The following is a 27,957-nucleotide window of genomic DNA, read 5'->3' on the forward strand; positions in this document are numbered from 1 at the left end:
CTTTTTTTTTTCATTTTATATTTAAAACATATCCATTTGCAGGGAATTAAACGTAGAAACATAAAGTGACTGTTTCCCATTTAAAACCGATATTTCAAACAAGCTAAACTCAACCGCCATTGTTGCTGCCACCACTTGGCTCTGTAGCTCTGAACTAGCGCGTACTTGGACCTAGAGCTACCTCTGTTTGTTAGTCTTCCATTGCTCTTCCTTCACCATAACTCAGAACACCATACTAGTTACTAGCAGAGCCTACTTCCCTCGTTTTCTCTGAATTTCCAACAAAATTGGATCTTTTTTATATTGTTTTTTGGCTCGATCAAATGGGAATAACCAAGTTTGTAAATTCAATTTCTTTTTAGTGTTGGGTGTTCGAAAAAGGGAAAGGCTTTATCTTTGTTATGTAGCGAAAACGGCATTGGTGGCTTCTCATGAATGAGGGCACTGCACTCGCTCCTTGGCAGCACAGTGAATGCTTTGTGCAAGGTTTCGATAACCCATTGTAGGGAAATCAAATTAGGGCTCCTCGCAGACGTTTACTACGGCAACAATATCCTAAATGGATATGCAAGATGTCATGATTTTTTTCTTGCACACAAAACGTTCGACGACATGCCCCAAAGAGACACTGTGTCTTGGAATACGATGATTGCTGGGCATGTGAACTATGGGAACTTTGAGGCTGCGTGGGAGATACTAAAAGAGATGAAAAGATGCGGATTCGATTTTGATGGGTATACATTTGGAAGCATACTTAAGGGGGTCGCTTGTGCTTATCGATGTGATCTTGGGGAACAAGTGCATTCCATGGTTGTTAAGACTGGTTACGCGGGTAATGTTTATTCGGGCAGTGCTCTTTTGGACATGTATGCAAAGTGTAGGAGAGTTGAGGAAGCATATGTGGTCTTCGATTCCTTGCCAGAACGTAATTCTGTGTCGTGGAATGCATTAATTGCTGGTTTTGTGCAAGTAGGTGATCGTAAAACGGCATTTTGGTTGATGAATTGTATGGAGCAGGAGGGTGTGAAGCTTGATGATGGCGCAATTGCTCCAATATTGACATTGCTTGATGATGCTGAGTTTTACAAGTCCACAATGCAAATCCATTGTAAAATTCTGAAACATGGGCTGGATTGTAAAAGTACTGTGTGCAATGCCACAATCACTTCATACTCAGAGTGTGGGTCGATAGAAGATGCCGAAAGAGTGTTTGATGGTGCTTTTGGTAGCAGAGATTTGGTAACATGGAATTCCATGCTAGCAGCATACTTGATTCATAAGAAAGAACTACTCGCTTGCAAACTCTTCATAGACATGCAAGTGCTTGGGTTTGAACCAGACATCTACAGTTATACGAGCATCATCAGTGCCTATTCTGAAGACGTACATAAAAACCATGGAAAATCCTATCATGGATTGGTAATAAAAAGGGGACTAGAAAAGTCAGAGCCAATCTCTAATGCTTTGATAGCCAGGTATCTCAAGTCAAATAGCAATTCCATGGAAGAAGCATTACAGATATTTAAATCTATGGAGTCTAAGGATCGTGTTTCTTGGAACTCCATTTTGACTGGATTATCGCAAATGGGGTTGAATGAATATGCCTTGAAATTCTTTGGACATATGAGATACGCAGAGGTAGAGATTGATCATTATGCCTTCTCAGCTGTCCTCAGGTCTTCTTCAGATTTAGCAACCCTCCAACTGGGTCAAGAGATACATGCCTTGGCAAATAAGTCAGGGCTTGAGTCCAATGAATTTGTTGCTAGTTCTTTGATCTTTATGTATACTAAGTGTGGGATCATTGAGGATGCTAGAAAATCCTTTGAACAGACCCCCAAAGACAGCTCAATCACTTGGAATTCGATTATTTTTGGATATGCACAGCATGGACAGGGATATGTTGCACTTGATCTCTTCTTCCAAATGAGGAAGGAAAAGGTGAAACTTGATCATATAACCTTTGTTGCAGTTCTAACAGCTTGTAGCCACATGGGTTTGGTTGAACAAGGCTGCAAGTTTCTAATGTCTATGGAATCTGATTATGGAATAACCCCACGAATGGAGCATTATGCTTGTGCAGTGGATCTATATGGGCGTGCTGGGCGTCTAGATGAGGCAAAAGCTTTGATTGAAGCAATGCCCTTTAAACCCGATGCAATGGTTTTGAAGACTTTATTGGGTGCCTGTAGGGCTTGCGGGAATATTGAATTAGCTAGTCAAATAGCAGGCTATCTGCTAGAGCTAGAGCCTGAAGAGCACTGCACTTATGTTCTTCTTTCCGACATGTATGGACATCTCAAAAGGTGGGATGAAAAAGCTAGTGTAAAGAGGCTTATGAGGGAAAGGGGTGTGAGAAAAGTTCCCGGTTGGAGTTGGATAGAAATTAAGAATGAGGTTTTTTCTTTCAAAGCTGAAGATCGTTCCCACTCCCATTGTGAAGAGATATATTGTGTATTGGGAGTTTTAATGGAGGAAATCAAAAGGATGGATTTTGATGCTAATGTAAAGGCTTTGATGCATGATTTGGATCCTATGGACTGGTACTGTGATAATGCTCTTCTCCAAAACTATGATTCAGTGTTGTCGGCTGCATAAGGCAAGCTCACCAACTTTTTTCAAGATACCAAATTTTGTTTCACATCCGTATACGCTGTTGGATACGTTATTTCTTCTAATGATGCATATTACTTTTTTTTCCCTGAAAAAAGGGACTTGAGACTTTGGAAATGGTTCAAGTTAATCAAATTTCTCATTCAATATGAACATAGGCTGGTTACCAAGGAATGAAGCAATCGTTGAAATGCAAATGTGATTTCTTTCTACTTTACTTCATCGTGAAGCATTTTTACTTGCCTTATTGCTAATGTGAACTTATTGCAAAAACCCTTTTGCTTATAGACAAGAACATTTTCTGATGTGAGAACCAGAAAAGGTGATGGGAGGTTTTAAGGGAACTCCTGCCATCGGAGACAGAAACCCTTTCACTTATAGACAAGAACTCTTAGTTTCTCAAGGGTTGATATTGTTATGGACTTTTATTAAAATCATTAATTTCTGTTTTTTCTGTTGCATTGAACATATTTTAATAAACAATTTCAATTATTACATAATAAGGGGTGATGACTTTTCGAAGGGAACATCCCAAGAGTGTGAATACAAATAAAGCTTCATCTTTATGTAGTTTGGATCATTCCTTGATGAATATTTAACAAAGCACTAGAATACCAAAAGCAATGAGCTGCCATGACAGGAATTTCCTTTGTCTTATGTATCCTCATCTTTCCCAATGTAAATGTACCTTCAGATTCAGAAGCTTGCTAGCACCAAACATTGACTCAGTCTCTCTCAACTAAATTACATTTATATTGTAGAAAGAAAGCCTTCTGGGTTTCATTTGTTTCTTTGGCCTGGTTTTCTTTTGGCATTTTGCAACACCAAATTGGCAGCAGGTGACAGATGATTAATTACTAGTTTGAAGATTTGATATAATCTTAGGCACTATAGAAGTAACCTTGTTAATTAGTTTGATTTTATCCAGAGATTCAGAGAAATCTTTTTTTTATAATTTTTATTAAACCCTTTTCATCTTTTTCAATGGTGCACAGTGCACTATCTGAGTGGGGGAATTGGGAACTTAATGGATGAAAAATAATAATTGGGGCATGCCAAATTGGCAAATGCGTAAAGAAGATGAAGCCTATCAAAAACATTACTTGTTGGCAATTGGAAACTGCAGGATGATTGGAAGTTAAGCCATCAAAATCTCGATCAGCATCTCTCTCTCACTCATTTTTTGGGACAGATTCCAGCTTTCTTCCACCACCCACTACAACCTCTATGTCTACCCCACACCCAAGCAAGATTCCAACTGATCATCTTCGCTCTCTCTGATAAGAGAATCCAGATATTAATTTATTCCCACCAGAAATTAGGGATGTCCCATTCACAATCAAACAAACACAAGATAACTTTGCTGGACCAACCTTGCTGCTGGCCGCCCATTTTCTCTAATTCTACTAAGGCAATTACATTATTATGACAACGATTGTCTTAATCTCAAATATCATGAAGTACAGAAATGATAAGTTTAGTTTGGATCGCAATAATATAGTGGCGGATTCAGATATTTTTCTTCACGCTACAATGGTAAATACAATTAGTTTCTACCTCAACCTTTTTGAGGCATTTTGACAAACTGTTTAAGGAAAATATCAATAGCTAACTGAATTGATGAGCCAGATTACGAACATAGATGTCCGAGTGGAGAATATAGTAATTTATAAACAAATGAATTGTTCCAATAATAATTTTTGAAAAGAACTAACGATAGAGACCAATTGTTTAAATTAAACAACACTTCGTTTTCTTGTAATAATTTCAACTAGTTGGATTGGATGATTGGTGTGGTCTTCGTGGACTCAATTATTTCTTCGGCAAGTGTGCAATTATGTTGATCAGGTCAACATGGCTCCTATACACGATATGTATGAATACTAATATTGATATTAGTCGTACTAGTACTAATATTTTATAATGTTGTCAAACTATCAATCGGAAGAATTCATGTTATACAATTTAGATGATAAAATATTAATCAGCATGCCAGAGACTTACATAATAGGACGAATAATTGTTAGTTATAGTGGAGTTTTAACTTGTGGAGTACGTTAGAAGTGGGGTGGGGGGATTTTGGGTGGGTGGGTGGGAAACCACTTGAAATCCAATATTTTTACTTTTTGAGCAAATAAAAGCATGAAAAATAATTTCATGATTCCATCGACCTCCCACCCCATCCCATCCCAGCAGCCTCTCTCCACCTAAAAATCAAGTGCCGCAGATTACAGGATGATTGATTGCTTCTTATCTCTTTTTCTGTGTGAAAGTGATAAAACCAACCAATAAAAGAGAACAAAAAGGCCTAACATTGTTGACAATTACAGCGTTGTCTTTACAGAAGATTTTGGTTGGACCCAAGTCATTCAAGCGTGAAACTACCAACTATGAAGTAGTGCCATTCGTATGGTATAACAACAAGAGAACAAAACAAATAATGGATGCTGAAAAATACTGATTGTTAATATTTTATGTTTCTTATGGAAGGATGAGATGAATGCAATAATTTAATTAAGGTTCCTAATCTCAGACTTTGCCTAATTAACAAGAAAATCATGTCCATACATTAATGCTAATTAGGGTAGTACACAGGTTCAGTAAGCAATTAGGTGTGGGATCCCTTTAGCTATCAGTAGGACAGATAAATGGATGTGCTTTTAATACAGGAAAGTCTTCATTCTACATTCTCTCATTCGGTCTCATACTACAATGTAGTTTAATAATTAGAAACGTCTCTTTTAGGGCACTCTTTAAATCATATGTAAAAAAAACAACCAAATCGAAAATTGTTTAGTCATTTAATTGTTACTGGACAAACACAGAATTATCCCAATGTTACTCAATTAGGTTAAACGAACTCCAATTAGTTTTTTTTTTTTTTTTTGTATAAAAAGTGCTATACCTCGAAAATAAACGGTTTTCATCCTCATACGACAGCAGAAAGAGAAAGTACAAATGCAAATGGAATGTAGCAAACTTTCCCCTATTAATCTACCAGAATTAATTATCAAACGTTTAGTGCTAAGGATGAAGAGTGAGGTCAATGTAAGGCGGTTGCCTAAGGTCATAGGCATAGCCAAGGCCCATGCTGTGTTTTATCCCAAACAAAATGGTGAGCTAAGGCTGCCTCGCCTATAGCCTATAGGCACTTTTAAGCGCTGTGTATTTGTCAATATCTGTACACGATGGTCGGACACAATTTATCTTTATAAAAAAAAATAATAGTTTCACGAGAAATTATTATATGATATCAGAAAATACATAAAAGTATATTATATATGTATTTATGTTAATTAATGTAACATCCTATATAGTCTCATATCTACTTATATTTTCGAAACAAATCCATGGATGATGTCGTTTTGTGCATTTGACATTGATGTGGAAGCTGCATAATAATTTTTTACTGTTATAATGGGTGACGTGTGAGAATTGGAAACCCATTGTCTCTCCATTCAGCTTATAAGGCTAAAGGGTTGTATGCTTTGAGGAGCAAACATCATTTTATTTTACATCTGTGGGTGGGAGTTTAGGTTAGCTAGCTTGTGAAATAATCATGGCAGCTCCCATTTCTAGCTCCTCCTTCCTCATGAGGTATATCATTTGTTGCTCTGGTTTTCTATGCCTAATTCTGTGCTCTTTGGAGAAGGGCTTTGCCTTGGAAGAAAGAGAACATGCTCACACAGTTGAAGTCAATTCTCTGCTGCCTGCAACCACCTGCAGCTCTTCCTCCTCCTCCTCCTCCTCCACCAAAGGTCAATATCTCTGAAACCCTTTTTGTTTATCTCTCTCCCTCTTTATCTCCTCTGTGTGCATGTTTTCTTGTCATATTTGGTTTGATTGCAATGGTGGAAGTAGATATACTATATTTATATATACAGTACTGTTGCTGCTGGTCATCGGAGAATCCAATTCTTTAACCCATGAGCAACAAGCCATAAGAACATTTCTTTCTATAAAATATATATATATATATATATATAATTAGAAAAATTATATATATTAGGGGGATACTTTGATAAAGATGGCATAGATTAGATTCTGCAAAATCTTAAAATGGTTTACTATTTTTGAAATAATAATAATAAAGTTTTGGTAGGAGATGTAACTTTCAGCAGCATGCATCTATATGTATAAAGCAAAAGGCAGAGAATGGTGAAACATTCAAAATATCAAAAAATGTCATTGGTTAATTCAAACATTAAGAATTGAAATTATTAATTAAATGAAGATAATATGGTAAATTCACATTTTTCATCTTAAAAAAATTAAAATTAAAAACAAAATCATATAATAGGTCCTACTTTTATGGAACATAACTACCCTGTCTTTTCTTAATTCTAAAAATAAAATAAAAAATAAAACCAATTGGCATGAGTGAGCATGTGCCAATGGGCTAGTATATAATAATATTATATTGTCAATAAACTTATAATTTAGTGCTACATAAATAATTAAAGAGTTTTTCCTTCCAGTGTTTTGTTAATTGAGATCATCATTTTTGTTTATGGATCATTTTAATTTACGGATTAAAAGATTTTATAGTATTAATTAAGTTTTTGTTTAAACATTACGCATGCAATCAGTAAACATGACTCTTTATTTATTTAATTAAAGGAATTTCGACTATGATTGCTCAACACAAACACAAACATACAAAGACATACGTGAGTTTTGAGTTTCTTCCCGCTTGGAAGTCCTTTTTTGCAAGCTACGTAATCATCAAGCATGTTCCTTCCTTGGCCAATCATGGCCACATAAGCAGGTACGATTGGCACTGCCAGCAGGCCATGACACCCTTCCATATTGATGCCTGATGCAGACATACACCAAAATAATTGGTGCATAAGTTGGTCTTTACATTAAAACAAAACGACCGACCTAGTTTGTCGTTTAACAAAACAAACGTCTCGATATAGAAGTTCCGATATATTGAATTGCTGTGCAATTTTAATTAGTTCCTATCTTACTTTTTTAAAAAATTTATCAAACAATGATAAAGACATTAAATCTAATTTAGTAAAAATAGTTCAATTCAAGCCGAGTCACTAATCATAATTGTAAATTATTTGAAATTCAGGTCATATGAGCAAGCATGCATCATCATCATCATCATCATCATCATCATCAGTGCTGAAAGTGGTACACAAGCATGGCCCATGTTCCCGACTCAAGAAGCAGAAATCCAAAACTCCAACTCATGCTCAAATCCTCCAGCAAGACCAAGCCCGAGTCAACTCAATCCACTCCCGAGTCAACTCCAAGAAGCAATTCAAAAGCGTCGACGATCTAAGCGAATCGGCGGCCACCACCATTCCTGCCCAGTCCGGAAGCGTCGTGGGATCGGGAAACTACATAGTCAACGTGGGCCTGGGCTCGCCCAAGAAGCAGCTATCGCTCATTTTCGACACGGGCAGCGACCTCACTTGGACCCAATGTAGACCATGTGTAAAATCTTGTTACAAACAGAAAGAGCCCATCTTCGACCCTTCTCTCTCCGCCTCCTACGCCAACGTCTCCTGCACCTCCCCCAAGTGCACTCAGCTGAGTTCGGCCACTGGAAACACACCCGGCTGTGCGGCCTCCACCTCCACCTGCATCTACGGCATCCAGTACGGCGATCAGTCGTTCTCCGTCGGCTACTTCGGCAGGGAGAAGCTGAGCTTGACGAAGGCAGACGTGTTTGATGGGTTTCTGTTCGGGTGCGGCCAGAACAACCAAGGCCTTTTCGGCGGCGCTGCCGGTTTGCTCGGTCTCGGCCGAAACCAAATCTCCCTTGTGGAACAATCGGCTCAAAAATACAACCGGTTCTTCTCCTACTGCCTCCCCTCCACCTCGAGCTCCACCGGCTACCTCAGCTTCGGCAAAGGCGGCGGATCTTCCAACGCCGTCAAGTTCACGGGCCTGTCCACCGTCTCCCAAGGCGACTCGTTTTACGGCCTCAACGTCGTCGGGATCAACGTCGGCGGGACTAAATTGGCGATTTCGGCTTCGGTCTTTTCTTCTTCGGGGACGATCATAGATTCCGGAACGGTGATCACGCGGCTGCCGCCGACGGCGTACAGCGCGTTGAAGGCGGCGTTTCGTCAGAGGATGAAGAGCTATCCGCTGACTCAGGCGCTCTCGATACTCGACACTTGCTACGACTTCAGCAGCTTCAAAACGGTGTCGTATCCGAAGATTTCGTTCGTGTTTGACGACGGGCTTACGCAGGAGTTGGACGCGACGGGGATACTGTACGTGGGGAGCGCGGATCAGGTTTGCCTGGCGTTTGCTGGGAATGGGGACGATAGCGACATTGGGATTTTTGGGAACGTTCAGCAGAAGAGGCTGCAGGTGGTGTATGATATTGCTGGTGGAAAGGTCGGATTTGCCCCTGCAGCATGCCCCTGAGCTATGGCTATATTATTATGCAGTGCGTACAGCTACCCAGCTTTGCTAATGAAGAAGACAATCTTGGAGTTAGCACAAATGGGGCTGTGATATTAATATTAAGACTACTTAATGAAGGCTAGCTTGAAATTAGCTAGCTAATTAACCCATTGTTGATTGAAGAAGATGATCATCAATTGGTATAAAAGTATAGTTGTGATACATATAGACTAATTGGAACAAGCTATAGTGACAATTGGTTTGTGTGTTGGTGTAATAGCTAGCTAAAGAATTGAAAGTATGCAATGCAAGTTGTACACAAATAAAACTTTGTTGGATTTTTTAGCTAATTTTGGGCATGCAAAATAGGATGAATTTCTCTTGATTTGGTCTTGCCTCAAATGAAATGCCCAGTTGAGAATCAAGGACCAATTGGTTACCTTAAAGTCTGTTGACTTATTGACTTTGAAATGGCATGTGATGATGCGCAAGGCGCATGGAAAATTCCAAGTTTATGATTGGTGTAGTTTGAAAAATGCCATGCCACCATGGATACAATAACAAGAGGCTGAAATGGCGCCTTGATTACCATCAGAAACGTCTGCAATACCTTCCAGACTCCAAGCCCGCTGCGCTTTAATTACAATATTGATTTCATGTTTTAATAATTTTTAAATTGTCTAATATTTTGTAAAAATCATTTATAAATTACGACTCAAAATAACCAATTATTGGACGTACTACAGAGACTTGACTAATTGGGTGTACGTGTAGGGCAATTGTGAATTGAAAACTACACTTTTCATGAGTAAATGCTTGGAAATTAAGGCCGATAAATTCAGTTGACATCCCTGTCTCCAATTCGCAAATATAAGGCCAAGAGTATGCTTACATTACAGCAGCAACTCCATAATCTAGAGGCAATCTTGTTAATTATTCATGGCAACTCCCATGATTTCTAGCTCCTCCTTCCTTAGGTTTTTCATGGGTTTCTTCTCTGTATTTCTATGCCTAGTTCTCTGCTCTTTCGAGAACGGATTTGCTTTGGCAGCAAGAGATACAAAACCCCACCTTCTGCCACATTCCACTCACACAGTTGAAGTAAACTCTCTTCTACCAGCAACCACCTGCAGCCCCTCAACCAAAGGTTAATTCATCCCATATTATATAACTTAATTTCAAACCCCATTTTATGTGCATTTATGTATCTCTCTCTCTCTCTCTCTCTCTCTCTCTCTATGCTTACATGTTTCAATGATCTCAGGTCATAACAATAACAAGGCATCATCGGTATTGAAAGTGGTGCACAAGCATGGGCCATGCTCCAAATTCCACAAATCATCAAAAACTTCAACCACAACTAGTGATGAAAATACCATGCTCAAATCCTCAAGCAAGACCAAGCCCGAGTCAACTCAATCCACTCCCGCCTCAACCACAACAACAACAAAGACCCACTCACCCAATCCGCCGCCACCACCCTCCCCGCCAAGTCTGGTCTCGTTATCGGCTCAGGGAACTATATTGTCACCGTCGGCCTCGGTACACCCGCCAAGCAACTCTCCCTCATCTTCGACACCGGCAGCGACCTCACCTGGACCCAATGCAAGGCATGTTCTGCTACTCAGTCTTGTTACAATCAGGCTGAACCCATCTTCGACCCTTCTCTCTCCGCCTCATACAAAAACATCCCATGTACCACCGCCGCGTGTACTCAGCTCCCATCCTCCGGCCTCCAACAAAGCTGCTCCGCCTCCACCTGCCTTTACATCGCCGGGTACGGTGACAACTCCTTCTCTAAAGGGGTATTTGGCAGCGAAAAGCTTACATTGACACCCACGGACGTTTTTGAAGGTTTCCTCTTCGGCTGTGGCCTAGACAACGAAGGCCTATTCAGGATCCGCCGGTTTGCTCGGTCTCGGCCGGAGCAGCATCTCCTTGGTCGAGCAAACCGCCAATAAGTACAACCGGTTCTTCTCCTACTGCCTCCCATCGACTTCCAGCTCCACCGGTCACCTCACCTTCGGCGACGGAGGCTCTCCTAACGGCGTTAAGTTCACGAAGCTCATCACGTCATCCCAAAGCGAAAGCGCGTCGTCGTTTTACGGCCTCGGCCTCTCCGGCATCAACGTCGGGGGGAGCCAGCTGTCGATTGCGCCCTCGGTCTTTTCGTCTTCGGGAACGATCATCGACTCGGGGACGGTGATCACGCGGTTGCCGGAGACGGCATACGCCGCGTTGCGGGGCGCGTTTCAGGAGGCGATGAAGAACTACACGCTGACTAAGGGCGATTCGTTGCTGGACACGTGTTACGATTTCAGCGGCTTGGACACGGTGTCGTATCCGAAGATAGCGTTTGTGTTTGGGGATGGACTTACGGTGGACTTGGACGCGACCGGGATATTGATTCCGATAAGTCCTTCGCAGGTTTGCTTGGCGTTCGCCGGAAACAAGGATGATAGTGACATCGGGATTATTGGGAATTTTCAACAGAAGAGGTTGGAGGTTGTGTATGACGTGGCCGGAGGAAAAGTCGGATTTGCCCCTGAAGGTTGCGATTGAGTAATGACGTTCGTCCATGGGGTATAAGTGTAATACTGACAGCTTGCTAGCTATAGAATAAAGCATTATTTGTGTATAATGTAATTGGACTGGATTGAGAAAGTAGCCCAAGTCATAAATTTTGTCTGTTGTAAGAGCATCCACAATTATGCTCTCTATTTCTTAGCTAAAATTTAAATAAAAATATAAGAAAACTATTTTAGGAGCTCTTTAAAAATATTCACCTCCAACTTGATAACAGTATAAGAAAGAAGAATTGAGACTGAAGGAAGAAGATGAATATTGAAGAAGAACTCAGGGAAGACAAGAGAATTTGCTTTCTGTTTTTAATCTCTTAATCATGTATGTAATTACAGAGAGATTTATTCTCTTTTATAACAGATGTTTAGCCTATAACTAATGCTAACTAACTAACTAATTACAGCTGGCACACGTGCCAATACTAACAAACTTTTAACTAACTATTACTGTTATCATTCCCCCTCAAACCCAGCTCTAGGTTGCCCAGCCTTTCATGTTTGCACAATGACTTAAGAAAATTGGACTATGTAGTCCTTTAGTAAAGACATCAACTAGTTGTTCTTAAGTAGGAATATACTGGACAGTAAAATCATTCCTTTGCACCCTTTCGCGCACGAAATGGAAATCAATGTCGAGGTGCTTGATGCGTGAGTGATATATAGGATTAGAACTAAGAGCCAAAGCAGACAAATTATCACATGAAATTGTAGGAGGCTCAGGTAAGCATACTTTCAAATCCAACAAGACCTGTCGAATCCAAGCTAAATCTGCAGCTGTATTGGCCAATGCCCTATACTCTGCTTCAGTCGAACTTCTAGACACAGATCCCTGCTTTTTAGATTGCCAAGAAATAGGATTATTTCCAAGAAATATCACAAATCCTGTGGTAGACCTGCGTGTATTCAAGTCTCCAGCCCAGTCTGCATCACTGTAGGCCTGCAGATGCCAATGGCCTGTAGTGAAGTGAATGCCATACTGTATGGTACCTTGAATATACCTTAATATACGTTTGACCAAATCAAAATGTGCTTCTGTAGGTGTAGTCATATACTGACAAACAGTATTGACAGAATATGACAAGTCTGGCCTTGTGAATGTCAAATACTGTAAGGCACCTACAAGACTTCGATACAAGGTTGGATCAGTTAATGGCTGCCCCTCTGTTCTTAATACCTGATTATGTGGCTTGCAGGGAGTTGGACAAGCTTTACAATTGGTCATCCCTGCTTTATTTAACAACTCCTGAGCATACTTGGTCTGATGAACAAAGATACCTCCTGTGGAATCATAAGACACCTGAAGACCTAAAAAATATGCAAGTCTGCCCATGTCCTTCATATCAAATACAGCTCCTAAATCATCAATAACTGTTTGAACCAACTGAGGACTTGAACCAGTCAAAATAATATCATCGACATACAGTAGTAAAATCACAATATCAGAACCTTCATGCTTGACAAATGACTTTGGGTCGAATGGGAGGACTTAAAGCCTAAGGTCGAAGATAACTCAGAACTTGGCATTCCAAGCCCTTGGTGCCTGCTTAAGGCCATAGAGGACTTGACCAACCTACACACAAACTCGATGCTGGGAATCTTCAAAACCTGGAGGCTGCCGCATGTAAACTTCCTCTTCCGCATCACCATGTAAAAAGGCGTTTTAACATCTAATCAAGCGCAAACTCCACTTATTCATGGCTGCCAAACTAAGTATCACCTCACAGCTTGTATGTCCGACAACTGGGCTGAAAGTTTCACTAAAATCCAGACACTCGTTGTTGGCTGAAATCCTTGTGCCACTAAACGAGCTTTATACCTTGCAATTGAACCATCGGCATTGCGCTTGATTTTGTAGATCCATTTACTTTCAACTATATTTTTCCGGGAAGGACATGGCACTAGAGACCAAGTTCCCTGCATTTGTAATGCTTCAAGTTCTTCATGCATTGCTTTAACCCAAGCAGGAGATTGAGCAGCTATGCGATAAGACGAAGGTTCATCATCTGCAGCAAGAACAGGAATGGTAGTATGGTAACATTGATAATCTGAAAAAGGTTTCAGTTTGCTAATTCCATTCTTAGCCCGAGTTTGCATAGGATGTGTATTACCAGATGGAACAGAAAGAGCAGAAATATCAGAGACAGAAGAAGAATTATCAGCAGATGCAGAAATGACAGCGCAAGGACTTGTAATTGATGAGCATTTAAAACAGATGCTATAGAATCTGAAGGAGATACCGCATGAGAAATGGAAGGACTAGTGTCTGCACGGATCGAGGCTGCAGGATTATATGCCAAATTATCAGCACCTTCTACTGGTAGGAGTAGCAGAAGTTGTCACGGGAACGAGAAGAGGAACCCGGATAGAAGTAGACTGTGAGGGCATGGATAATACCGGAGAAATAGATGCCGGAAGCCTCTTAAAAGGATGACAAGTTTCATCATGGATAACATGCCTAGATATCACCAATTTGCCTGTGAAAGGATTATAACAAATGACACCTTTATAACCTGGTGCATATCCAAGAAAAACACATTGAGCTGTGCGAGATTGAAGCTTATGCTCAGTATAAGGTCTCAAATATGGATAAATTGCAGTGCCAAACATCTTAACATGTGTGATGTCAGGAACCAAGCCAAAAAGTCTATAATAGGGAGACTGAAGATCCAAACTTTTACTAGGCATCCTATTAATCAAATACGCAGCATGAGCAACGACATGAAACCAAAACTGACTAGGAAGATGAGCAGCAGTCAAAAGAGTTATAGAGGTTTCAATAAGATGTCTATTCTTCCTCTCAGCCAAACCATTTTGCTGAGGAGTGTATGGACAGGATAATTGATGTTCAATGCCCTTAGAAGCCAAATAATCAGTGAACAACCTACTAGTAAACTCCCATCCCCCATCACTTTGCAAACACTTGATGCAGCAAACTGAGTAACAATCATTGCATGAAACCGGAGAAAAGTAGCATAAACTTCTGATTTATTATAAAGTGGATACAACCACATATAGCCAGTACACTCATCAACAAAGATCACATAAAACCGAAAGCCATCAACAGATTTCATCCTAGAGGGACCCCACACATCACTATGGATTTTCTGAAATGGAATGGTAACCTTTACATGAGCTCGGAGGAAAAGGAAGTTTATGCATTTTGCCATGAAGACAATCAGAACACACGAAAAATTGAGAATCATCACAATAGGGAAGCTGAGCAGCTTTGAGCATATACTTCACCACTTCATTAGTTGGATGACCCAACCTGTGATGCCACAAGGAGGATTTAACCTGCTGACCAAGAAACGCAATGAAGGAGACATAGACCATTGAGAATGTTGTATGGGAGATGGTATAGAGATCAAGATTGCAGAGGCACTGGTATTGATAAAGCCCCGCTACTCTTGCCTTGGAGCAGAATGTTCTTGGTGAGCTTGTCCTGTATATAAAATCCAGAAACATCAAAGATAATATTGCAATTGTTATCTTTACACAGTTGATGCACAGATAAGAGATTAGCCGTGAGATGTGGAACATGAAACACGGATGGAAGAGTTAAAGAAGCAAGCTTAGCAGCTCCTATATGACGGATTTGCAAACCTTCCCCATTGCCAACAATCACATTCTCAGCAGAATCACAAGCAGCCACATTATTCAGATGATCGAGAGTAGAGACCATGTGATGTGTAGCACCACTATCAGCTATCCATACTTGATCAGGATTGTAGGTAGTCTGAGCAGTCATTGCAGTCAAGGATGAAGGAGGAGATTGACCTTGAAATGCATAATTGGAGCGGTGGTAACAATCCAAAGCACCATGCCCCTTCTTACCACAAATTTGACACTTAATTATCACAGAAGAAGCAGAGAATTAGGAGAAGAATGGCGATGGTAATAAGTAGCAGCAGTGTGCCTACGCTTACTGCAAATTTGACACTCTGGAATTGCAAATTTATTGGTAGAGAAACCATTGCGAAAACCAGCAGAGGAAGGACGGAATTGAGATGAACCAAATTTACCAGAACCAAAACCACCACGACCAGAATTGCCGTTGAAATTAGGCCGAGGACCAGAAAATCGTGTGTTCGAGCTACAGTCGGATTTGCCCCTGAAGGTTGCGATTGAGTAATGACGTTCGTCCATGGGGTATAAGTGTAATACTGACAGCTTGCTAGCTATAGAATAAAGCATTATTTGTGTATAATGTAATTGGACTGGATTGAGAAAGTAGCCCAAGTCATAAATTTTGTCTGTTGTAAGAGCATCCATAATTATGCTATCTATTTCTTAGCTAAAATTTAGCTAAAAATATAAGAAAACTATTTTAGGAGCTCTTTAAAAATATTCAACTCCAACTATACTCCCTACTTTGAAAGAAATTATAGAATAATACGGTATCATCACGTCAGCTGGTGATACTTCCATTCAAAATTTGCCACGTATATTATTTTTATAAGAAATTAAACCTTTTGTTTTAGCCAGATTTGAAACTCCAATTTTACCCTTTGAAATTAAAAAAAGTTAGCAGAGAAATTGTCCCAAAGAATAATCGCCGACTCAATCCTCTGCCGCTCGCTTCCCATGGTCGCCGCCTTCCTCTTATTCCATTCCTTTGTCTCTGTATATTTGCAATCAGATCACATCTTATCATTTACTCAATCCCGCAACCACCCATATCCTTTCCCTTTATCCCCAGCCTCTGTTTCCCACCCGATACCATCACCCTTTTTTTTTTTTCCTTGCAACCTTAAACAGCCCAAGATTCATCTCATGTCCATATATAAGCTCTTCTCTTTCCAATCTTGGCTTTGAACCTCCCCTCCCCTCCTTCTAGTGCATAAATTTCGTTGTGAATCCGTTGTGGCTTTTTCGTGTGAGCCTCCTAGGACTCATGTGGCCCTCTGTTTCGCACGGATGAGCGGCATCCCAAACCAAACCAGACACCTTTCTCCTTTTGTTTTGTTGGTCAAGAGGAAGGAAGATGGCCCTGGAACTTTAGGATGCGAAATTTGAGGCTTTCAACCTAGCTTATATGCAAGTGGCACACTGTGTTTGACAATTTGCTCCAATAAAGCAATATTGAACCTAGGAAGAAGCACCTGCTATTTTCTGGATTTCGTGAGGAATTTTCCTTTCCTTCTTGTCACTGTGGTCAGACAGGTGCCTTTCTGTACTTACGTGAGGCTTTATGCCTTCGCTGTGGGATCTGTCGAGTAAACCCTACTGTGACATTTAAATGAACATCTTGTAATGGAAAGACAGAGAGGGGGCGGCGGATGATGGCGGCATCGCGATGGTAAAGGGTTGTTTTCACTTTCCATGTATTTCTATCAATTGTTTTAATTTTATTTTAAAGGGTAAAATTGGAGTTTCAAATCCAGCTGGAACAAATAGTTTATTTCATATAAAAAGAATACACATGGCAAATTTTGAGTGGAAGTATCACCAATGACGTGGTGATACCGTACTTATTCTATAATTTCTCATACTTTGGAGAGTCATAAATGCTATAACTCTTTTTTAATTGGTCCATCTTTATTAAAAAATAAAATAAGAAACAATTAACATTAAATAAAGGTTTGAAATATTTATTAAATAAAGAAGCATTAAATTATAGGGAGTCACTAGGAGTTCTTTCTCTCTCCTCAGATTTAGGAGCTCCTAGAGGATTCCCTATTTTAGGAGGTGGATAGGGAGCATGATTGGAGTTGCATTTTTACAATTCCTTCCTAAAATTTGTCTAAGGAGGTGGTTTAGAGAACCTATTGTGGATGCTCTAAGTCTGTGTCTCCTGGTTTTCTTTTTGGGTTCTTATTCTTAAGGGAAATACCCATGTAATTCTTATTTTCTATATATAAATGGCATCTATATTATTTTTACAATGGTGCTCATTTCTAAATAAAAATAATTTACTGAGAGTAACCTATTATATTTTATTGATAATAGGTAAATTATGTATTTTTAAAAAGAGGTATGTTATCTTTTATTGATAATGTCAATTTACCTATTATCTCTTATCGATAACAATTCACGTATCATCTTTTATTCATAATAGGTAAATTATTTTTATAAAATATTAGGTACATTATTTACAAAAATTGGATATTTTAAATAGAAAAATAAAGAAAATGACTATACGTGATTAAAAATGAATTTTATGGGTCTAAGTTCAATTTACTATTCTTTTATTTTTGTTTTTAAATATAACATTTTTGTTTTAAAAGCAAAAGGAAGACAATATGGTTTTTATTTTTGTATTCAAACGATATTAGAGGATAGGATGAAATGAACCTAGGCCTTCGGGTACAGGGTAAATGTTCTTAATAACTTGAACAACAACCATGTCCTAGTTTGGTTTGGGCTTGAAGCAGTTTGGACCCAAATTGCCTACCCAAAATAGTAAACCTTTCCCTTGATTTGCTTTTGTACTGGATCAAGCCTATCCGAGCCCATAATGTCTTAAGAAAGAACAAATTTAGTGAACATTCCAAAGTTTGGTGAACGGATATAGTTAAACTGATTGTTTGATCAGTTTAACCATGGACTCTGTTGACTCATTGACTTTGGACTCACCCATGAGTAGTCGTGACTAGGAACAGAAACGCATGCATGCAGTACCTTCCTTCCAAACTCCAAGTACACTTGGCATTAATTACAATATTGTATGTATATAGACAGAGAACCTTCTTCCTTTCATTATATTTTTTTGTTTTTGCCTTGTAGTTCCTTCGGTTTTAGGCAACACAGAATTCACGGGTGAAAGATAATTAACGTAAGAGAACGGACAGCAAAAAAAAATTAATGGGTTAGGGCGGGGGTGTGAATGTGTTGAGAACGATGGTATGGAGCAAATGTAGAAAATTAAACCCTCCAAATAGTTTATATAAGGCCAATAGTATGCTCAAACTTAATCTGCAGCTACAGGCAATAGCTAGCTAGGCTCGTTAACTATATTCATTTCTAGCTCCTCCTCTTTCCTCAGGTTTTTTTCATGGGTTTCTTCTCTGTGTTTCTGTTCCTAATTCTCTGCTCTTTCGAAAAGGACATTGCTGTGGCAGCAATAAGTCCAGAACCCCACCTTCTGCCACACACTACTCACACAGTTGAAGTAAACTCTCTTCTACCAGCAACCACCTGCACCCCCTCCACCAAAGGTTAATTCTTCATTTCAACATCTCTCTCTCTCTCTCTCTCTATATATATATATATATTCATATATTGTCTGGCATCCAGTATTTCGTTAGGCCTTGCTATATACGCTGTTAATTCCAATGGCGCATGGGAGTAGAGTTTGCTATTATATAGATCTACTGTGAAATTCCCTCTAATATTCATATGCATAGAAAAACATACAATTTTTTTTTTTTGGGCTTCTTAGATATGAGTCCATTTTCATTTAGATAATATGAATATAGAACACTAATTAGGCTCTCTTCAATTGCAGTTCTCCCAATCAATTGTATGGCCAAGCATGCAAATCTTGTAGCCACCATATTCGAGAGATTTACAAGATATGACATTGGTTGAAAATGGCAAATAAATATAAATACCACTTTTAAATATGGAAAAAACCTATTTAATCATTCCTCATAGATTAAAAACCTATTTAATTCAAATTTCATCTATATATATGGAAACTATATTTTGACTTATTGACTTTGAAATGGCATATGATGATGCGCAACAGGCGCATGGAAAATTCCAAGTTTATGATTGGTGTAGTTTGAAAAATGCCATGCCACCATGGATACAGTAACAAGAGGCTGAAATGGCGCCTTGATTACCATCAGAAACGTCTGCAATACTTTCCAGACTCCAAGCCCGCTGCGCTTTAATTACAATATTGATTTCATCTTTTTTGTCTTTGGATGCAACACAAAATTGACAGGTGATAGATAATAAGTTAAACGACTATAATGTTTATTTTCATGTTTTAATAATTTTTAAATTGTCTAATATTTTGTAAAAATCATTTATAAATTACGACTCAAAATAACCAATTATTGGACGTATTGAGAACTTTGTATATGGCTGCGGAGACTTGACTAATTGGGTGTACGTGTAGGGCAATTGTGAATTGAAAACTACACTTTTCATGAGTAAATGCTTGGAAATTAAGGCCGATAAATTCAGTTGACATCCCTGTCTCCAATTAGCCTATATAAGGCCAAGAGTATGCTTACATTTACAGCAGCAACTCAATAATCTAGAGGCAATCTTGTTAATTATTCATGGCAACTCCCATGATTTCTAGCTCCTCCTTCCTTAGGTTTTTCATGGGTTTCTTCTCTGTATTTCTATGCCTAATTCTCTGCTCCTTGAGAACGGATTTGCTTTGGCAGCAAGAGATACAAAACCCCACCTTCTGCCGCGTTCCACTCACACAGTTGAAGTAAACTCTCTTCTACCAGCAACCACCTGCAGCCCCTCCACCAAAGGTTAATTCATCCCATATTATATAACTTAATTTCAAACCCCATTTCATGTGCATTTATGTATCTCTAACACTCTCTCTCTCTCTCTCTCTCTCTCTCTCTCTGCTTACATGTTTCAATGATCTCAGGTCATGACAATAACAAGGCATCATCGGTATTGAAAGTGGTGCACAAGCATGGGCCATGCTCCAAATTCCACAAATCATCAAAAACTTCAACCACAACTAGTGATGAAAGATACCATGCTCAAATCCTCAAGCAAGACCAAGCCCGAGTCAACTCAATCCACTCCCGCCTCAACCACAACAGCAACAAAGACCCACTCACCCAATCCGCCGCCACCACCCTCCCCGCCAAGTCTGGTCTCGTTATCGGCTCAGGGAACTACATTGTCACCGTCGGCCTTGGTACACCCGCCAACCAACTCTCCCTCATCTTCGACACCGGCAGCGACCTCACCTGGACCCAATGCCAGCCATGTACTGGGTCTTGTTACAACCAGACTGAGCCCATCTTCGACCCTTCTCTCTCCGCCTCATACGAAAACATCTCATGTGCCACCGCAGCGTGTACTCAGCTCTCATCCTCCGGCATCGAACACGGCTGCTCCACCTCCACCTCCGCCTGCCTCTATGCGGCCGAGTACGGAGACAAGTCCTTCACTATCGGGGTATTTGGCAGCGAAAAGCTTACATTGACACCCACGGACGTTTTTGAAGGTTTCCTCTTCGGCTGTGGCCTAGACAACGAAGGCCTATTCAACGGATCCGCCGGTTTGCTCGGTCTCGGCCGGAGCAGCATCTCCTTGGTCGAGCAAACCGCCAATAAGTACAACCGGTTCTTCTCCTACTGCCTCCCATCGACTTCCAGCTCCACCGGTCACCTCACCTTCGGCGACGGAGGCTCTCCTAACGGCGTTAAGTTCACGAAGCTCATCACGTCATCCCAAAGCGAAAGCGCGTCGTTTTACGGCCTCGGCCTCTCCGGCATCAACGTCGGGGGGAGCCAGCTGTCGATTGTGCCCTCGGTCTTTTCGTCTTCGGGAACGATCATCGACTCGGGGACAGTGATCACGCGGTTGCCGGCGACGGCATACGCCGCGTTGCGGGGCGCGTTTCAGGAGGCGATGAAGAACTACACGCTGACTAAGGGCAATTCGTTGCTGGACACGTGTTACGATTTCAGCGGCTTGGACACGGTGTCGTATCCGAAGATAGCGTTTGTGTTTGGGGATGGACTTACGGTGGACTTGGACGCGACCGGGATATTGATTCCGATACGTCCTTCGCAGGTTTGCTTGGCGTTTGCCGGAAACAAGGATGATAGTGACATCGGGATTATTGGGAATTTTCAACAGAGGAGGTTGGAGGTTGTGTATGACGTGGCCGGAGGAAAAGTCGGATTTGCCCCTGAAGGTTGCGATTGAGTGATGACGTTCGTCCATGGGGTATAAGTGTAATACAAACAGCTTGCTAGCTATAGAATAAAGCATTATTTGTGTATAATGTAATTGGACTGGATTGAGAAAGTAGCCCAAGTCATAAATTTTGTCTGTTGTAAGTCTCTGTCTCCTGGTTTTCTTTTTGGGTTCTTATTCTTAAGGGAAATATCCATGTAATTCTTATTTTCTAGATATAAATGGCATCTATATTATTTTTACAATGGTGCTCATTTCCAAATAAAAATAATTTACTGAGAGTAACCTATTACATTTTATTGATAATAGGTTAATTATGTATTTTTAAAAAGAGGTATGTTATCTTTTATTGATAATGTCAATTTACCTATTATCTCTTATCGATAACAATTCACCTATCATCTTTGATTCATAATAGGTAAATTATTTTTATAAAATATTAGGTACATTATTTTCAAAAATTGGATATTTTAAATAGAAAAATAAAGAGAATGACTATAGGTGATTAAAAATGAATTTTATGTTTTTTTTGGTTCCGCGTGACCTAAGGAAAAAGAGAGAGGGTGCCGTTTTTGGGGCTTTCGCCTTTCCTTCGTCAGAAACTGCCTTTTTTGGTGGTTTCTAGCTAGATTTTGTGTCCTCTTCTGACTGGGTTCTTGTGATTCTTTGGAATTCATGGAGTAAGGGTCTCCTGGAGTGCTTCCTAAGCACTTGAGGCATTTTAAGAGGTCTCGAATTGTTAATGATGGCGATCTGGAGTGTGCTATGGAGGATGATGGTGTTCCTTCTTCGATTTTTGACTCTAGGTTACAATCGAAGTTGAATTTGAAAGTTGGTACTGAAAGCTTCCGAGATAAATTAATGAATAAAGTGAATCTGATTAAGAACGTGGGTATTGATGTGAATTCCTTAGATGCTGAGTATGCTGAGCGTAATGATAAGGATGATGTTGTGCTTTCAAGAGGTGATCATGGGCTGAGTATCCAGTTCTTAGAGCGTGCTATGAATCGTCTTTGTAAGCCTTGGCAAAATGCATTGATCATCAAGTTACTTGGGAGGTCACACACCTACAATTACCTTCATGATCGTCTGCAACAGAAATGGAGTTTGAATAGAGGATGGAAGCTGGTGGACTTGGTGAATGATTATTTTGTTGTTAAATTTGAGGTGGAGGAAGATCTGAATTATGTGTTGACTGAAGGGCCTTGGATCATAGCTGGGCAGTATCTCACTATGCAGAAATGGAGGTCAGGTTTTTGTCCTTCCACTGCTAGTATTACGAGAATGGCAGTTTGGATTAGGGTCTCTGCCATTCAATTGGAATGTTTTGATGTTTGGGCTTTAAAGAGAATTGGAAATCTCTTAGGCAAGCTGTTGAAGATTGATGCTCATACCACTTCACAAAATAGAGGTAAGTTTGCCAGACTTTGTGTTGAGTTGGATTTGACTAAACCCCTTGAAGCTTTTGTGCAAATTAACCAAGTTTGGTATAATATTGAGTATGAGGGGCTTCCTGAGATTTGTTATAATTGTGGTCTCTATGGTCACAAAAGGGAAAATTGCTTATTGAATGCTAAATCTAATCCTGATAAGGCAAGGAGTTCTCAGGATGATGAGGTTTTGGGGGATGATGCTGCTATGAGTAAATAAAGAAGGGTTGCGTGGGCCTTGGATGAATGTGCTTCCTAGGAGAAGGCCCAAGGTTAGTGGTAATGGGGATAATGGTCAGGGTTTTGGAAATAGGAACCAAGGATCTCGTTTTGCTGCTCTCAGGCAAGTTGGGGAAAATTTTGGCAGTGATAATGTGAAAACCGATGTGTTAGAGAGGCAACCTCCTTTGGGACAAGTTTTTGATTCTTTGCTTGGTCCAAAGGTGTGGACTAAATCTAAGGGGCACAAAGCTGTTAATAAGTATGCTTTGAAGGACATTTCTAATCAATCTCGAGTTATGGCCCCTCCTTCTATGAAGAAGAATCAGGCTGTGATTAGGCCTAGTAAGGAAGTTTCAAGTGTTCTTAGCTCTAAAGGGAAATTTGCTTTCTCTGTCAAGCAAGGAGGTAATTCTAGTTCAGTTAATGAGCATATGGCTAGTTGGGAGTCTGGACAACATCTGCAAAAAGATAAAAGTGTCTATATTTTTGGCCATCAACCCCCTAGTATTATTGATCCTTGTGATGAGGCTGAGGCAGTGATTCTAGTGTTGATGAAGATTCAATGGCTCTTTCCGTTACTGAAGAAGAGTGTCCAATTACGACTATGGATTTGTCTGAGGGACAAGTGAGTGATCTTAATGAGAAGTTGGTTAATAATGCCTTCGCTCCTAAGGGAGGCATGGCCGTTAATTTTTAAGGGTTTCGCCCTTATGTGACTTTTTTCTTTAGTCTTTTTCTCATTAATATCCTTTGTCGGAATTCTAGAGGTGCAGCTTGCACTAAATTTCGATCTACAGTGATGGATTTGGTCCGTTCTCATCATATTGATGTTCTGTTTGTGTGTGAGCCAAGAATAAGTGGTCCGAAAGCTTTGGCTGTAATAAAATCGTTGGGGTTTTCTTGTTTTGAAGTAATTGATCCAGAGAAATTTTCTGGGGGTCTCTGGCTTTTATGGAATGATGCTAAAGTCAAACTGGATATTATTGGTACTTCGGATCAATCTATCTCTGCTTGTCTTTCTTGGCAAGGTCAGAAGCCTTGGCTTTTTTCTGCTATTTATGCTAGACCTTGTAGTGTTAAGAAAGCGAAGCTATGGGAGTATTTGAATTTTGTTGCTAGTTGCCACCAAATGCCATGGCTATTGGCTGGTGATTTTAATGATATTCTCCAAGCTGAGGATAAAGTTGGAGGTGTTTCTTTATGTAGAGTGACTGGTATGAAAAAGTGGTTTGATGCGAACAATATGATTGATCTTGGGTTCTCTGGGCCTAGGTTTACTTAGACTAATAGAAGGGTGTTTGAAAGGATTGATAGAGCGATTTGTAATGAAAAATGGCGAAGTTTGTTTGCTGATGCTAATGTTATTCGTCTGCCTAGAACGAAGTCTGACCATTGTCCTATTAAAATTTGTCTGCACTCAAGATTTTCTCCTGCTCCTCATCTAAGGCCCTTTAGATTTGAAGCGATGTGGTTGAAGAGTGACAAGTTTAAGGATTTTGTTGCTCAGCAATGGGGGAATTTTGAGGGCTCTGCTTGGGAAAAATCTTTAGCCTTGGTTCAACCTTTGAAACATTGGAATATTCATGTTTTTGGTAATTTGAGACAGACAAAGGCTCGTTTGCTTGCTAGATTAGTTGGTATCCAAAGGTCTTTAAGTAAAGGACCAAACAGGTTTCTCAGTAATTTGGAGGTTACTCTTGTGGAGGAGTTCAATCCACTTCTTGAGCAAGAGGCTTTATTTTGGCAGCAGAAATCTTGAGTGAAATGGCTTCAAGAGGGGGATAGGAACACTAAGTTCTTTCACCTCACCACTATTATTAGAATGAGGAGAAATAAAATTGAAAGATTAAAGGATGAGAATGATGTTTGGGTGGAAGAGTCTGAGGCTATTAAGAGTGTTGCTGTGAAGTATTTTTCTGATCTCTTTAAGTCGAGGCAGTGTCTGCAATGTAATGTGGACATTCCTAAACTTTTTCCTTGTATTGACGATGCTGATGTGGCTGGGTTAGTTAAGTCTGTTGACTTACAGGAAGTTAAGGACAGCTTGTTTGGGATTAGTGGGATTAAAGCTCCAGGTGTTGATGGCTATCCTGCTTGTTTTTATCAAAATCAATGGAGTCTTTGTGCTAGGGATATCTTTGATTTGGTCAGTACTGTTTTCTCTACTTGCATTATTCCTGAGAAGCTTAATACTACTTTGATTACTTTGGTTCCTAAAGTGCCCAATCCTAGTTCTATGGTGCATTTTAGACCAATAAGTTTATGTTGTACTTTTTATAAAGTGATTTCGAAGATTCTTGTTGCTCGATTGAGGGTTATTCTTCCTAATTTGATCAGTCCTAATCAAGTTAGTTTCATCCCTGGTAGACAAATTGTTGATAATATCATTATAGCTCAAGAGTTAATGCACAAGTTTAAGATTTCTAAAGGGAAAAAAGGGTTCATGGCTTGGAAGATAGACTTGTCTAAAGTTTATGACAGACTTAATTGGCATTTCATTGAGTTTGTTCTTGTGGAATTAAAGCTGCCTAGAGCCTTCATTCAGCTGGTTATGAGTTGTATCTCTTCAGTTCAATACAAAATATGTGTTAATGGGGAATTGACTGATGCTTTTCGACCTCAGAATGGTATTAAACAGGGAGATCCTCTTTCCCTCTACCTATTTGTGCTATGCATTGAGAAGTTATCTCATATTATTTTTGATCAAGTGGGCAAAAAGAGATGGAAATGTGTTAAATCTTCTCAGTCTGGGCCTTGTGTTTCTCATTTATTTTTTGTTGATGATTTTGTGTTATTTGCTGAGGCTAGTACTAAACAAGCTCAGATTATGAGGGAAGTGTCTAGAGAAGTTTTGCAGTGTCTCTGGGCAGGCTATGAATTTTGACAAATCAGCTATTTTTTATTCTCCTAATACTGGGAATGTACTAGCTCAGGATATTAGTCGTATATGTGGTTCCCCTTTGACGGCAAATCTTGGCAATTGTTTGGGAATGCCAATTTTGCATAATAAAGTCTGTAAAGATACCTATGGTGGTTTGGTTAACAAAGTGCAAAATCGTCTTACTTCTTGGAAAAGCAAGCATTTGTCTTTAGCTGGTAGAGCTACCTTGATACAGTCAGTTACCTCTTCTATTCCTGTGTATACAATGCAAACTGCCAAGTTGCCAATGAGTGTGTGTAATGCTTTGGATCGGATCGATTGTAATTTTTTCTGGGGAGGCACAGAGAATAATCATAAGATTCATTTGTGTCAATGAGATTTAGCATGCAGACCTAAATGTAGAGGAGGTCTGGGTTTCAAAAAAACTCAGCATATGAACCAAGCTCTTTTGGCTAAGATTGGATGGAGGATGCATGCCAAAGATAAGGGGTTATGGGTTAAATTTTTTGAAGATAAATATTTAAAAAGGCAGAGTATTGTGGATGTTGATTTGAAAACTAGGTGTTCACCCGTTTTTGTGTTTACTCCTATGATGGAAGGGCAAAGTTCCCCACTGCCTTGAGAACCATAAACTGGTTAACAAGTCACTTTCTTTGGTGTGCGAGCGTGCACCGCCAAAATTTCTAGCGACTTAGTTTGGAATGGATAACTTGCGTCCCAAGTTACTGATTTCTGCAAACAAACGATTGTGAATTTGGGTGAGGAATATCTCACAAGTAAGTTCTTTTCCTGCCTCGATCGGTGAGGACTTTAACAATTTATCTCAAGATAAAGAGGTTGCCTTGGCAGTAATGGTTGATGGGATTTAAACTGCTTTTTAGGCGAATCGCTTTTACAAAAATATAACAGTGAATACTTATGCTAGAGAAAGATGAAGGGACAGCCGGACTTTATTTCACAAGATAGAAGGTTCCGGTCGATCGGAGAGATGCCCGGCCGACTGGAAACGCTTGGATCGACCGCTGACAACCTTGATCGCTAAGCTTCAACTTGTAAATCGATACCAAAGGTTGATTCGCAGAGCTTTGATGTACCTCATGCTTTTGTGAAGCTTTTGAGTGGGCGAATCTGCAGTTTTCTCAATCTGCACGGGCAGAGTGATTTTTGAGGGCTTCGGGCTAGAGATCGACTGTGAATTTTGTTGAGATTTTCCATATTTGGAGGAGACTCAAACCCACTGCTTTGGTTTTTTGAACTAAATTTGTAACGAGAGAAATCTCGTTTTGAATGACTTGCTTCTTAAATCTGGATTTTGGGAATTCTGATCTGGTGGTTTCACTTGAAATTCAAGTGGGCTTGTTGGTTGATTTTGCGGAACTTGTCTTTTGACGGTTTTCTTGTGTAGGATCTTTGTTTGATTGGGTGCTGAATTTTTTGTGTCCTTTACCCTGTTCACTCCTCTTTGTATTTATAGTGAAAATTAATAATGGGCGGCAAATCTCTTTCAGAAGATATCAACCCCTTTTTTCTTTTAAAATGGAAAGAAAGAAAGTAGGATTTTATCAGTTTTGGCAGATAGGCTTTCAACGATAGGCAATCACTTCCTGCTTTTTCTTGAAAAGAACCTAATCTCTCTTCTTAATTTCAACCGCCTTGTGAGTTTTCACCCGTGATGGTTATTTCTGACAGCCCCTACTTTCTGCTTATCTCTCTGAGCTTGTAGCTTGCTTATCTCTTTGGGAGAATTACCCTCTCTGTAGAGTAAAAAGATCTCTGATTTAATATATATATATATATGTATATGTAAGGGGGATTTTTATTTTTTCAAGGCAGCCTGATGGCATAAACTTTTCAATCACTTCTCTTATGATACTGCCATTGTTGACTTTCCTTCATCCCAGAGATGTCACGTGGGGTTGTTTCCTATTTCTGGGCTTCCTTCTTTCTATCTCAATGGGGCTGTGAGGCTCAGGTTTTGGGCTGAGCTTTTCTTAGATTT

The 27,957-nt window shown here is 39.8% G+C and overlaps 5 protein-coding genes across 5 annotated transcripts; all 5 read left to right on the plus strand.

Moving 5' to 3' along the window:
- The first annotated feature begins 85 nt into the window (after nt 1-85).
- On the plus strand, nt 86-2,830 carry LOC103320906 (Pentatricopeptide repeat (PPR) superfamily protein). Its single transcript, XM_089045788.1, has one exon. The coding sequence runs from the start codon at nt 436-438 to the stop codon at nt 2,596-2,598; it is 2,163 nt and encodes a 720-aa protein (XP_088901914.1). The 5' UTR covers nt 86-435; the 3' UTR covers nt 2,599-2,830.
- A 3,089-nt stretch (nt 2,831-5,919) lies between these two features.
- LOC103320698 (aspartyl protease family protein At5g10770-like) lies at nt 5,920-9,338 on the plus strand. The gene is made up of 2 exons (XM_008222409.2): nt 5,920-6,371; nt 7,697-9,338. The coding sequence occupies exons 1-2, from the start codon at nt 6,173-6,175 to the stop codon at nt 9,007-9,009; spliced, it is 1,512 nt and encodes a 503-aa protein (XP_008220631.2). The 5' UTR covers nt 5,920-6,172; the 3' UTR covers nt 9,010-9,338.
- Nucleotides 9,339-9,848: 510 nt separating this feature from the next.
- On the plus strand, nt 9,849-11,767 carry LOC148919652 (aspartyl protease family protein At5g10770-like). The gene is given in 4 exon segments (XM_089046145.1): nt 9,849-10,135; nt 10,253-10,357; nt 10,360-10,882; nt 10,884-11,767. Coding segments are annotated over 4 exon segments (1,503 nt in total). The 5' UTR covers nt 9,849-9,927; the 3' UTR covers nt 11,551-11,767.
- A 7,982-nt stretch (nt 11,768-19,749) lies between these two features.
- LOC148919653 (aspartyl protease family protein At5g10770-like) lies at nt 19,750-21,670 on the plus strand. Its single transcript, XM_089046146.1, has 2 exons — nt 19,750-20,011; nt 20,137-21,670. Exons 1-2 carry the CDS (start codon nt 19,873-19,875, stop codon nt 21,432-21,434), a joined length of 1,437 nt encoding a protein of 478 aa, XP_088902272.1. The 5' UTR covers nt 19,750-19,872; the 3' UTR covers nt 21,435-21,670.
- A 309-nt stretch (nt 21,671-21,979) lies between these two features.
- On the plus strand, nt 21,980-23,075 carry LOC148919654 (uncharacterized). Its single transcript, XM_089044325.1, has one exon. It carries the CDS (start codon nt 22,191-22,193, stop codon nt 23,073-23,075), a length of 885 nt encoding a protein of 294 aa, XP_088900451.1. The 5' UTR covers nt 21,980-22,190.
- Nucleotides 23,076-27,957: the final 4,882 nt, after the last annotated feature.

The sequence above is a fragment of the Prunus mume genome, linkage group LG2, assembly GCF_029339155.1.
Source record: "Prunus mume cultivar Tortuosa linkage group LG2, ASM2933915v1, whole genome shotgun sequence".
NCBI classification, from domain to species: Eukaryota; Viridiplantae; Streptophyta; class Magnoliopsida; order Rosales; family Rosaceae; genus Prunus; species Prunus mume.